This window comes from Apis cerana, linkage group LG4 (assembly GCF_029169275.1).
Source record: "Apis cerana isolate GH-2021 linkage group LG4, AcerK_1.0, whole genome shotgun sequence".
Lineage (NCBI taxonomy): Eukaryota > Metazoa > Arthropoda > Insecta > Hymenoptera > Apidae > Apis > Apis cerana.
Window position 1 is genome coordinate 2,365,330 of NC_083855.1, and position 13,856 is coordinate 2,379,185.

General features: G+C 25.1%; 1 protein-coding gene across 4 annotated transcripts in view; it reads left to right on the forward strand.

Moving 5' to 3' along the window:
* Nucleotides 1-12,125, forward strand: part of LOC107999088 (uncharacterized) — a 27,679-nt gene extending 15,554 nt beyond the window's left edge. For 2 of the 4 annotated variants that reach the window (XM_062073529.1, XM_062073532.1), the window contains 10 exons: nucleotides 300-586; nucleotides 701-1,241; nucleotides 1,653-1,943; nucleotides 2,689-2,929; nucleotides 3,503-3,846; nucleotides 4,209-4,500; nucleotides 6,130-6,444; nucleotides 6,903-7,180; nucleotides 7,913-8,317; nucleotides 9,070-12,125. In XM_062073529.1, coding sequence (XP_061929513.1) covers nucleotides 300-586; nucleotides 701-1,241; nucleotides 1,653-1,943; nucleotides 2,689-2,929; nucleotides 3,503-3,846; nucleotides 4,209-4,500; nucleotides 6,130-6,444; nucleotides 6,903-7,180; nucleotides 7,913-8,317; nucleotides 9,070-9,105 — 3,030 coding nt within the window. In that variant the 3' untranslated portion in view covers nucleotides 9,106-12,125. The remainder of the gene's footprint in view (nucleotides 1-299; nucleotides 587-700; nucleotides 1,242-1,652; nucleotides 1,944-2,688; nucleotides 2,930-3,502; nucleotides 3,847-4,208; nucleotides 4,501-6,129; nucleotides 6,445-6,902; nucleotides 7,181-7,912; nucleotides 8,318-9,069) is intronic. The other 2 variants (XM_062073530.1, XM_062073531.1) reach the window with 2 other exon arrangements.
* The last annotated feature ends 1,731 nt before the right edge of the window (nucleotides 12,126-13,856 follow it).

The following is a 13,856-nucleotide window of genomic DNA, read 5'->3' on the forward strand; positions in this document are numbered from 1 at the left end:
TTAATATCTTAATCATTTATAATCAAATACGAATGAAATATGAAATCCTAATTGAAATATTTAACATATATGCATATACTTATATTTTAACTAATTGTAATATATGCAAAATAATAATAATAATATCAAAATACGCTTTTATATAAAAATCTAGTTTGTACTTTGAGATTTCTTTGAAATTTGAAATTTAGATTTAATGATTTATATATGATAATGATGATATGAAAATGATACAAATAATTTTGAACACAATTTCTTAAACATTTCAAACGATTTATTATAAGTTTTATACTTTTCAGGACATGGTACCTCCACCACCAGTAACTCAGACAACGAGACCACTTGAAATAGCCACTGTGAGACCAGCGGTAGCAGTATCTGGATCGATTCAAATCGCGACAGCTGTCGCAACATCCCACATACCAGTAGTCCAAGATATCGAATCGAAGATACCTATCATACACGGTACCGTTGATCTTCCAGTAGTCATAGACGTGCCTGAAATACTTAGACCAATCGAAACCAGGAAGACGGAGCACGTTAGCATATACACAGTGCGACCATTCGACACCAGACCTGTATCTAGGTATTCAAAAATATTTTTTCAATTAATATATCGTCAATTTTGAATTTTTTCAAAATATATTAAAATTTTCAAAATATATTATTTATATATTTGATATATGATGAAATCTTGCAGAATATCGCTGCAATCAACAGCAATGCTAACTACGAACTTAATAATCCCAACGAAACTAAGACCAGTCCAAGTGGATCACATTCAACCAAGCAGATCGTCTTCTACTAGGGAAGTAGAACCAACTCGATCTCACAATATCGATATTCCACAAAATCCAGTAAAACGACCAGAGCATCCAGTATTTTTGGAGTCCAGTTACGATATCGTTTTACCATCATCGAAGGTAGAAGCTACGGAGAGTTTGATTTACGTGATAAGCACGAGTCAGAAGAAAGAATCGCGGCCTACTATGACAAAGAACGAAGTTTCGAAAGTGATCGTTTCACCGGTAACGGAAATTAAACGAAAGAATGAAACAGTTTTAAAGGAATTGCCAAGTATGGTCACCAGGGTTGATAGTTCGATAACGAAGGTGACGAATACGTTGTTGGAGAATGTCGACAGAAGAAATGTATCGATGATTAAGATGACGAAGAGTGTCAGCAATATACGAAAAGTTGCTAATGAGACAACGACGACTATGTACATGAAGCCTAAAGAAGTAAGAGATATATTAATTCAAATAGAAATTAAGACAAAATTATTAAATATTTTAAAATCATTTCAATATTTGTCGTTAAAATGATATTCAAAACTCAAATTTTTTTTTAATTTCCATATAATTTTTAAATAAATTAATTCTCTTGATAGATATTCTTCAATAGAAAATATAGACTTGAAATTATAAATTAAAATTATAAATTTTAATCTTAATAAACTTTAATTATAATAATTATAAATATTATAATATTCTAGAATATATTTTTCCATATTGTAGTAGTAATTAAGTAATAGATTTTTTTTAAAAAATTAACAAAAGTTTGATGAAATTAAAAAACAAATTTTTGTAGGAAAAAAAATGAATTATAAAAAAATTACGTTTCAATTGTCGTTATAATCCTTTATCATACAGGTGACACGATTCCAGACATCAACGATAACGAGAACGAAAACAGCTGTATTGGGTTCACCACCTACAACTCGAACATTACTTCTTACCCACACGTTGACATCAACTACAGTGGAAACAGTGACAGAAACGTTATTACGTCCAACTAGCGTGGTTTCTACGGTTACATCAACGATTTTACAATCGGTGGTGACTAGAATACCATCATCCTACGAAAACATTGTCGACAATGATTCCATCTTCGTAGTGATGAGCGATCAGAAACCACCGGCACCTGGTGCTGAAGAGGTAAATGTAAGAAATAAATTTTATTTATAAATATTTTTTTAATCTTAGTCATATTATATGTTTCTTAAATCACAGAAATTAATGCAATTGTATGTTTGTATAAAAATTAAAAAAACATATATTATAATATATATAATGTATACATAGAATTTTTATAAAAGACTCATATGAGAGATTCTAACAATTTCTAAAAAAAATATAAAAATTAATATAAGAATATCATTGAAACTTTAATTTTGTTTTATTGAATTTTTCAATAAACAATTGAAATATGATATGCAAATTCATATCAGCATATAATGAATTATTATATTATATGAAAATTTCTGATATGCAATACTTAATATATACATAATATATTTATGTTAAATATTTAAATAAATATGTAATTAAATTAATTACATATTTATACAAATTATTACGCTATATTAAATTTTGAGAATTTTTAAATAATATGAATATATGAATATATGACTATCTGAAATTTTGTGTTTCTAAATTTTCATTTCCTATTGTTTATGATATTTTTTTTATATCAAGTTGTTTATTTCAATATTTAAAATCAATACTTTTAGAGTATTTTACATTTTTATAAATATATTTTTCTATATTATTTCTTTTATTTTTGTTTAAAATTTTAAATTTCATATAAATACATAAACAATTTATTATTATATAATACAATCTATTTATTATAGATTATTTATAGAAAATAATAAAATTTTTTTACTTAATATGAGTATTTTCTTAGGTGGAAGCTGAATATGGTGATATTTCAAGAGATGAACAAGATCCAGCTGGAAATGAAGTTCATAGAGTTCTAGCTGGTGGAATTCTTGGAGCACCAATAGTATCTCTTCAACCTATTGTCAATCAATGTACTCCTGAATGTAAAGCCTCTAGAGCTGAAATATGTACGGAAGTTGGAACTGAAATGAGATGCATTTGTCGACCAGGTTTTGCAAGAATGTTTCCTGATCGACCTTGTAAACGTAAGTTACAAATTATTATTCAAATTAATTTATTTTAAGTTGATTATTACGTTACGATTTACATATTAGTGAGAGGTTTACATATTACGAGAAAGTATTAGAGAATTATTGAATTTGTAAAGAAGAAATATAAATGAAATTAATAAGAAAATCCATTTTTAGCATACATTTCAAAATATTAATACCAAATTTGTTATCAGAATGGCAGCAAATTTGATACACAATTATAACAGAATTTTTGAACAGATTAATTACAGAAATATAATAGATTCTTTTAAAGACAAATTCCTGCCAGAAACGTTCTATTTTATTTCTATTCGTATAATTGAGTTTATAGATTAGCGACAGAATTGCATTGCATTATCTGATGATAAAGATGAAACATTTTTGACATTTCATTGTCAATTTATTATCTAATTTGATCTGATGATTTGATTAACAAAATCTAATAATAGAATAAATGAGGAATGAATACGGTTTTGTTTTTTCTTATATTCATTTGACTTCAATCCACTATCGATTTCTAAAAAAATTTCTTCAAATTTAATTTTCCTTTTTATTCTATAATTGTAGCTACTTATACCTATACACTACGAGTTGGATTGGATCGAATCGGACACGAACCAGTGATTTACGAAGCTAACATGAACAATTCGACGTCAACAGCTTTCAGAAAATTATTAGGTCCTACTAAAGACGCCTTAGACAGGACTTTAATGCAGAGTGATCTCAGAGACATTTATAGGGGACTGAAGATAGCTGGTTTCACATCTGATCCAACGAAAGTAGAATTCCATGTTCAACTCAGTGATAATGCTAATGAAACAAGACTGAAGGAAGTACTTCGAAAATATCTGATTGGAAGTAACTATAGTTTAGGAGGCACTGAAGTCTTTGCTTCGAAAAACCTTGACATAGTAAATATTCTTTTTCAAACAAAAATATTGTAAAAGAGAGAGAATAAATCAACAAAAAGATCTAAATTCTTTATAAACGATCTTCGAAAGTTTCTGCATTTTTACTATTATATTGTGAATATTTATGCATTTATGAAAAATTTAATTGTGTAAAATAATGAAAATAAAATATATATTATATTTAATATATATTTTTAAGGAATAAAATTTCTATTTAAATATAAATTTTTCTGATATATTTCAATGCATAAATATTTGCATTCTACTTATCATATAAAAAATTTTATAATGCTTAAATATTAAAATGATAATGAAAAAATTGTAGATTCAAATCATTAATACATAAAAATTTTTTATTTCAGATTGAAGCAATCGATTTTGATGAATGCATAGCAGAAGACGGAGGCCCTCATCACGATTGTTCGCCAAATGCAGCCTGTTTCAATCTACGAGGTTCTTATCAATGTTCTTGCAAAGAGGGTTGGGCAGATTTGTCTGAGAATCCTGCATATCCTGGAAGATTTTGCTCTCAGGCGCCATTAGGTTGTCCTAATTGTAACAACAAAGGGCATTGCGTAACGAATACTAACGGTCAAGAAGTCTGTGAATGCTTCCCTTGGCACAGTGGTCAACGATGTCAGGTTAATCTCAAAGGTAAAATTATCTGTGCAAATCTTATAATAGTAACTAATTTTACTAGCTAACAAAAGCTAACAAACTAACAAAAGCTAACAAAATTGTTATTTATATAATTGAATTTATTTATATTTATATTTTATTTATATTATTTGTATTTTATTTTTTTTTAATTTATCTTTGCATTGCAATTTATCTTGGCTTAATATAATAAATAAGTATTTAAATTTGCACATTATTTTATTCAAAACAAAAAAAACTGTAATTACTAAATTACTTCTGAAATTAGTGAAAAAGTTATATCAATTTTTAATTTTAAAATTTTTTTAAATGTATGATATATTTTACAAGCATATGAATTTCATAAAATATTCTATTCTTATCGAAATTAATAAAAATTAAGCAATGACAATATAACAATAGAATGTAGATCATTTCTTTTCAATTAATTATATTATATGAAAGATATAATTAATCAAATAATTATATTATATTAAAAAAGATAAAAATACAGCTATTTTTATGAAACATATACATATAATAATATTTCTCAAAAATTATTTATCAAATGAATTAATGAACAGTAGCTTATCAAATTTCGAATTATAAAATAAATCTCTGTTTACTAACAAATTATTATTATTATCATTTAAATGAGAAAATTATGACATAAGTAAAAATTTTTATATTTTAAAATTATAACTTATTATATATTTATAAAATTGTTAGAACGAGTTGAAAAAATTGATATATTTTTGCAAAGTTTTAGGATAGATTTTTTTCAATTATTAAGGAGAATAAAACTAAATTATAAAATATGTTTTATTTTGGAAAGAATGTCATGAAAAAATTTTTTAAAAAATTTATTTAGTATAATTAATTTTTCTATGAATAGATACATAAAAATTATATGAAAGAAATCTTTACATTTTTATATAAAGTCTTTTTCTTTACTTTGTTATATAATGCAGCTTATGAAATTTGATTTATTTTAAAAAAAATAAAAAATATTATCAATTATATAGAAAAATCAATAGTTTAGAAAATATTGTAATAATGTTTTCAATATAAATAACGCAATTAACTTTTTTAAATAGTAATGAATTCATAAAAAATTATGATTTTTATTTTAAAAAACTATTATTTTATAAAACAAATATTACTTTCATATATTTCATATGTTTTATTTATTTCTATGCATTATTTATAGAAAATTTTTTAATATTGCATAATTCTTATATAAACAATTTTTAGAAGGATATTTTTTTTTCATAGTATTTATTTCAAAACGAATATTTCATATTCATTTGTATTTAGATAAAACTTCGTAGTATATTATTAATTAATAAACATGTATATATATTAATTTAATTATAAAACTTCGTAGGCATATTGTAATTAATATATTTTTATCTTTAATTTAAAATATTACAAATATAAAAAATAAAAAAATATATTTCATAAATACATTAATGTATATATATATATATATATATATATATATATATATATATATATATATATATATAATAACAAAATGACCATCTATTTTTTATCTTTAAAATATTAAAATAAAAAATAAGAAAATTTTATTTCATATTTTAAAAAGTATTGTAATACGATATTATATCATAAATCTGTTTGCAGTGTTACTGATAGCTCTGGTTACGACCGGTGCAATATTACTAGGCCTTTTGGCGGTGTGCGTTGGCATGGCGTGTTTCCGTCAACCAAATCGGAAACGAAAAACTGGTGACAGAAGGGCCATGATTCCTGGAACTGGCGGGGATACCAGTAGTGAGGGTAGCGTGACAGATCTAGCAATTCCACATCACGTACCGCACATTCTGCCACCACCCCCACAAATGATTGCACCCTTGCCACCGACCAAAAGACCTACTCGAAAGATCAGCACCAAACCTAGGCATCTGCCAAGAAAGACTACCATGATACCTGCATCAGGTAAATATTTTTCGAAATTTATTTTTTAATTATTTTTGATTAAAAAAAAATGAAATTATTTATTACGAAAATGAGGAATTAATAGGAAAAGAAAATTTATAAATTTTCTTATATTAAAAAATTTTAATAAATAAAAAAATTATACATTACAAGAAAGTGGAGGATATCTACATATAAAAAAAAAATTTAGAAATTTTGGTTAGAAATTAGAAATCTTAAATTATATTATAATATATAAAAAAAAGTTTCTCAATTGTTATAAATAAGCATCTTTTTTATTTATTTGTAACCTTTTTTTATTAATTATCCAAATTAATAGAATCTTATTTATTAATAGATTTATTTGTTTTAATAAAAATATTTTATTTTTGTTTCATTTCATCATAAAAATTTCATTTTTAGATTTGCTTGTATAATATTAAAATATTTTTATCGTTTAATGGTTTAAATCGCTATAGTGCCAGTGAACGACGAACAAAGAGATCGTTCGTTGACAGTGATGATCCCTCGTGCCAAATATCGATCGGCACCCCAATCTCCGCAGAATTACAAGTCCGGGTTGAGCACGTTCTCGACAGAAGAGCACAAGCTGCTCAACTATCTCGAGAACGGCACGCATAACACCGGAAACAGGAAGCAAAGTGTATCCAGCGCAAAGGATTGCAAGGAGGCTGATGTACAGATCATCAGAGCGCCAGCTGCACCAACTGGAGCTCTTGTTAGCGCTGGTTTCCAGGTACTTTTCATCATTTACTGATGATTCAATTTTTTAACAATAGAAAATTTTCTCTAAGAAATTCGTATTTATTAAAATTTATTAAAATTCTAAAACTTTTCTCTTTGTTATATTACTATAATTATTAAAATTGATTAATTATTGATTATGAATTAAAGAAAAATTAAATTTTATTAAAATCATGAGAAATAAAATTATAGATGAGTGTATTATAAAAAAAGAAAAAAATAAAAATAAATAAATAAACAATGAAAGAAATATTAAATTATAATCTTGAAAAATAAAATATATAATGTTATATAGACACTTTTGTTTCCAAAATTTATATGAATTAAAATATCTCACATAAAATATCTCATATTAAACATAATTAGTTTAACAATAAATAATTTTATATTTTTATATTTTTTTATATTATTATTCAATAATTTAATATTAAGATCATCAAACAAAAATATTTTTACTTAAAATAATAAAATAAATAGAACTTTTTGACATAAGTGACTTAGTGATTTTTTTTTTATAACTAGTTGCGATTTAAAAAAATTGTAGTTCTTTTCAAGAAACGAAAATTGATTTACATATTTCTTATAGTTTAATTTAAAAAAAAAAATCTCTTATATCAAATAACTTATTCTATTTGAATTATTCGAACTATTGTCTTATAATATTTCTTAATATCTACATACATCAATATAATTTTTATATAAAAATATGTCTATATTTTTTCAGGTGTCCGCAACGGTAACTCGTCAAATGGATACCGATTCGACGTTAGCCCGTTCTTGCGGCGAAACTACAGTTGAGACAGCGACGAAAGTATTGCGAACCGGGGATCTCCAAGGTGATTTGTGCTCTACGTTGGCTCGTTCCTGTGACGAGACAACCATTCAAGCACCGACGAAGCTGAGGCTTGATTTAGGCGAAGCTGGTTCGACTCTAGCCAGATCCTGCGGTGAAACGACGATTCAACCGCCAACGAAAGTCGCAGATACTAGAAGAAACAGTGTTAAAGACGCCAGAGACAACAGAGACACAAGAGACAGTGCCAGCGAAGGACACACAATGGCTGAAAGGGATCTGGGAAGCACGCTGAGACTTCCGGCGCAGCATCCGCCTCTTTACAGCCCGGACAGAGTGAGTTAAGAATGAAATTTGAGCTCTATATTTTTTTCTTCAACTTTGTTCTTTGTTTCTTTTGTTGTTGTATATACGTATATGAGATATAAATGATCTTCTAATTAAATAATTAATTGAAAGTAATCAATATGAAACATTAAAAATGATATGATTAAAGGTATTATAAATATTAATGTGTTAAATATAGAAACACATCTAATAGGTATTTTTAAGAATATAATATTTATTTATCGCAAAGGAATATATATTTTTTATAAACTTCTAAAATGAATCTGTATTAGAAATAATTAATGAGTAAAATCTGTGTACAATTGCAATATATTTCTTCATTTCTTCTATATCCTTCTATAATATAATATGTTATATATAATATAAATGATTTTGCAATACTATAAAAAAATTTATTATGTATATATGAAAATAATGATTTAATTTATTTGTTAACTATACATTAATTTAGGTTAAATTTAATTTATATTGATTATAGTTAAATTTTACTTTTATTAAATAACTTCTAAATCATCCATAAAGTTCCAATTTTCTTTTCTTTTTCATTTTTTTAGTTTGTAAAATAAATTTTTTATAATTCTTTCGTAATTAATAAATTTATATTTATCGATATCTCTTTTTTTGAATTCCAATTTACATTTTTCTTCTTTTTTATTATCAATAAATCTTTAATTATTTTTTTTTTATTTTAATTTAAAACAATTTTACGAATATCTAATTATGAAAAATAATTTTTTCAGACCAGCGATCGAGAATCAAACTTTGACTCTCTCTAAACCTTATGCAATTAATAAAGGAAATCCGGTCGACGGAGGATTGTGGATGTAACCGCTGGCCGGTGACCTCCACAAGTTCGCTAATCGAGCAAATAAAATAAAAAGAAAAATCTTCTTCATTGATATTGAATCAAAGAATCTTATAACTTTTGAACAAATTATCTTGATAAATAATCTAAAACAACAAATGAATCAAGAACCTTATATCTTTAATTCTCTCATTGGGAAGCTTTAATCATCTATTTTATTAAATTAAAACGATATTTATTCAAAGGAAAGCATATTGATAAAAACATAAATATATATATATAAATAATTATATTTATGTAATTAATAACAAAATAATTCTTCTGGTATTACCAAAATGATTTATATAAAAAGCAATGTTAATTTTAATTTAAAAAAAAAAAGATAAATTTGTGAACAACGTTTTCCTCTATTTATTTATTATATTTGCACTATGATTTTTACATAACGTAAAAACTTTTCAATGAGCGCTCTCTTTGCCGTCGATGGAATTCGAAAAAAATTATATTTGATAATATTCATAACGCGAATATAACTTTATCAAATTCAAAGAGATGCGCTGGTTACTCATTCCCGTGCCAAAATACAACCAATGAATAGGAAGGCTTGCGAGGGAAATTGTTTCTCGCCTTTCCTACTATCGTTTTCATTTTTCTCTCTTTCTTTCTCTCTCTTATTCTCATTTTTATATTTTTCTTTCTTCGATCGATCGCCCAGGACTCGAACGCAATATTTTAAAAGTTTGATTATCGTGGCGAAATGTTCGCTATTATTTATTTATTATCAGTATTCGTAAAATTTCTTTTAGAATTATTTACTTATAAATAATATATAAATAATCAATATAATCCTGTTTATAAGTAACTGGATACCATATTTTATAAGAAGTTTAAAAAAATAGAATTATAATAAGATAATTGAAAAATATTATGTAATTTTCTTTATGATATATTTACACATACAACAACTGTCTATTTTATTTTATTTTATTTTATTTTATTTGTAATTACAATGATTATTTATCTCTATTATAACAATAAGTATCCAGAGACTTATCGACAAGGAAATTTTAAAATTTGATTATTAACCTTCTGCAATATCCTTGGATTCATTCTATTGAATTAAAAATTTTATTAGTATTCTAATCTACAAAAAATTCTGAAAAAAGTTAGAATTGCTAATAACTTTAAATAATAAATGATACGATAATTAAGATATTCAAAAGTGAAATGTTACAAAAAAAGCTAAGGATATCAGGAAGGATTTAATTTTCAAATATGATTTTAAAATAAACATGACAATGTTATTTCACGAATACAAATGAAAATAATAGTTCTCGAATAATAGCATAATCGAATTTTCTATAAGCGTTTCTATGGTCCTCGGCAAACGCTGCATGCGAATCGACGCGTGATTCAACACAGTGTCATAAGTCGTGCGAAGGGCGCGAATCGCCACGGAGGCAGACATTATTATTAATTATTGTTATTGTTTGTTTGTTTAGTCTATTTTCTGCCGGATCGTGTCATGTTGCCCGGCTTCGTCAATTTATTAATTCATGATTTCGCGCGATAAATTCATCCTAATTATTTCATAATTTAATAACTATACGTAGAATTTTTATTGTGCAAACTATGTTTTTTTTATGAAATTATTCTTGATTAAATTAAATAGTTTGTACCCAGAAACCTATAACGATATTAATTTCAATTTTAGGAAGCAAAATATTATTAAATAATTATACAATATATAATATTTCTTTGTTTGGAGAAAAAAAATTTGCCGAGCATCTTTTCTATATTTTCCATATTTATTTTTTAAAAATTTAAATAATAGTATTAATTTATAGCTTTCTATAATTGAAATTTCATTTATTTAAAGAGAGAAAAATTTTAATATCAAAATTAATTTCTTTTCTTAAAATGAAATCTAATCTTCGATTTCTAATGTGAAATTAATTTTAAAAACTATTTATTTTAAATTTTATAGAATTTATAGAGTTTTTATTATATTTTATAGAATTAATAATTAAATAATTTGATCTTTTTGCTATTTTCTCAACCAATTCATATACAAAGTTTTGAAATAAAATTATATCATACCTCTTGGTTCGATAACTTTTAACGAAATTGTAAAATAAGAGATTATAATTGAAATTTTGCTTTATAAGAACAATTTTATTTTACTACGACTTTCATTCTGATTTATATATTATTTTTTAATATTTTGATATTCTTGGCCAATTCACAGTTTTCTAGTTTTATATAATCCATCGATTTTAATTATCTTTTGCGATAGTCAATTAAACGTGATCGATCTCAGGGGACAAAATGGCGGTGGTCAATTGGACTTCGAATGAATTGTGCTTGATGGTGACGAAGCCGCGGCAACGTCGCTAAATCAGATTCGAGGAAGAGCGAGCAGAACGTGTTGCATAACTCACATGCATTTAACTTGATTTTTATTTTATTCAGCTCAATAAATAGAGTAAGCGGATCCATTAAGCAGAGGACAGGTGTATCATTAACGATAATACTTCTTACATATATATATATATATTTTTTTTTTTGTTAATTATTTCCCCTCAGTATCGTAAGATCGTGCGTTTTAACCAAATGAATTAATGAATGTCCGTAATCGTAAATGAAGAAGACAAACGAACCTCGTATGTACCTTGTATTATCACATGAAACTTACTAACTTGTCCTTTTTCTATGTCCAAAATGAAATTACTCCTTTATATATATATATATATATATATATATATATATATATATATATATATATATACCGCATGTGTATGCATATAGAGATATTTGATTTATATATATTATACATAATATAAAATATAATATAATATATAATATGATAATACATATAAATAAATTCTGTTGTACATACCGTCTCCAAGAAAACCTCTTCTACTTAATTTTATTGTAATTTTTGTATACTTAGTATCTGTATGTAATTTTAATAAAAGTAAATAATATTAATTGGTCGTTTTATTTAATTTTTTGCTTAAGAAATTTATTAATATTTTATAGAAAATAAATTTGAAAATACATAATATATAACATGTAAATATATACATATTATGTAACAAAATAATTCAAAGTAATTAATATATACAATTAATCGATTTAATATTCAAATTAGTGAACAAGGATTATCAAAAAAAAAATATTATTCGGAAGAAAATGAACAAAAATGTATTTTTTTGCATTATTATTTGAATGATTATTTTTTTTTTATTGTAATAATTTTTCAAAAACATGACAAAATTTTGAAATATTATTGAAATTTCTATTTCATTATATAATCGTTCATTTAATTAAACGTTTGAAAGATTTATCAAGAATAAAAATTTGAAGTGATTGTCATTTGATTCAATGACATTTTGCAGTTATAAATTGTTATTAGAATTGTTATTAGATTATTATTAGAATTAGATTAAAAATACATATATAACATCTATTTATAATGAGAGTAAAAATATTTATATAAATATTCATATTTTTATTAATAAAACTATATTAATGAAATAAAAATACAAGTTTGTTTCATTTTTTAAATATTAACAGTAAATGTATATTTTAAATATTATTTTTAAATTTTTAAATATTATTCTTTTTATTTATATTTTGCTATATACATTATACCAGATTTAATAAATAGTTTCGAAATATATAATAATTCATGAATATTCTTTATAAATAAAATTGTTAATAATAAAAATATGCTATTTGATACTATAATTATTATAACATATGAAAATTTTTTTAGCCAAATATTATTTTGAAAGAGTGAAATGAATTCTTAATTTTTGTTTTCTTAAATAAACATATAATATATAAATATATAAATATATAAATATAAATATATAAATATATTTTGCTAATAATGATTTAATATTTTATTTCAAAAAATATTCAAGTAAATATATGAAAGAATATTGAAATTTTAAACAATTTTTCCACCAAAAAAAATTACATCATTTATAATATATAAATTTATTATCTTTTACAACAGATGTATCTTCATTAAAATTAAAATTAAAATTAAAATTAAAATTAAAATATATATATATATATATATATATATATATATATATATATATAAGAATTTAAGTGTATAATCACTAACAAAATTTAAGAAATAAAATCAAAATCAACTAACTTTGATAGCATTATTATTTAAATAAATTGTAATATTTAATTAAATAAAGAAAAAATTTATGAAATTTCATCATCAATTTATTCCTTGAAAGAACCAACTTCACTTCCCTCTTACCACAATTTCCACGATACAATTATCACCGTCAATCTCGAAAAGCATCGAAAACCTTTCAAAGTTATCATGCTACGCCACTGTAACGAAAACAACTTGATTCTCGCGTGCACAAAAAGCGGGGACGTGCAGCGGTCCCCGTTTCTCGATTCGTCGCGGCGCGAGCCATGGCCTGCAAGGCTAAAACGAGGCTAATCCGCAAAACAAACCGATCCTGTCCAAGGGGGCCGGAGTTCGGTGCCTCCATCTCGCGACGGGGCATTTTCGTGGGGCCCGCGGACGGTCGAACGCGACGAAAGGGCCAATTCGTCGAAGAGACCCGGCGCGAACGACGACTACCGCAAATGACTTTATTTATACCGTCGCCCCTTATTAGGGACTCCCCGATCCGTAGCCGTGTAAGGTTGTCGGAAGGTAATTTCGCTGGTATCGGGGCC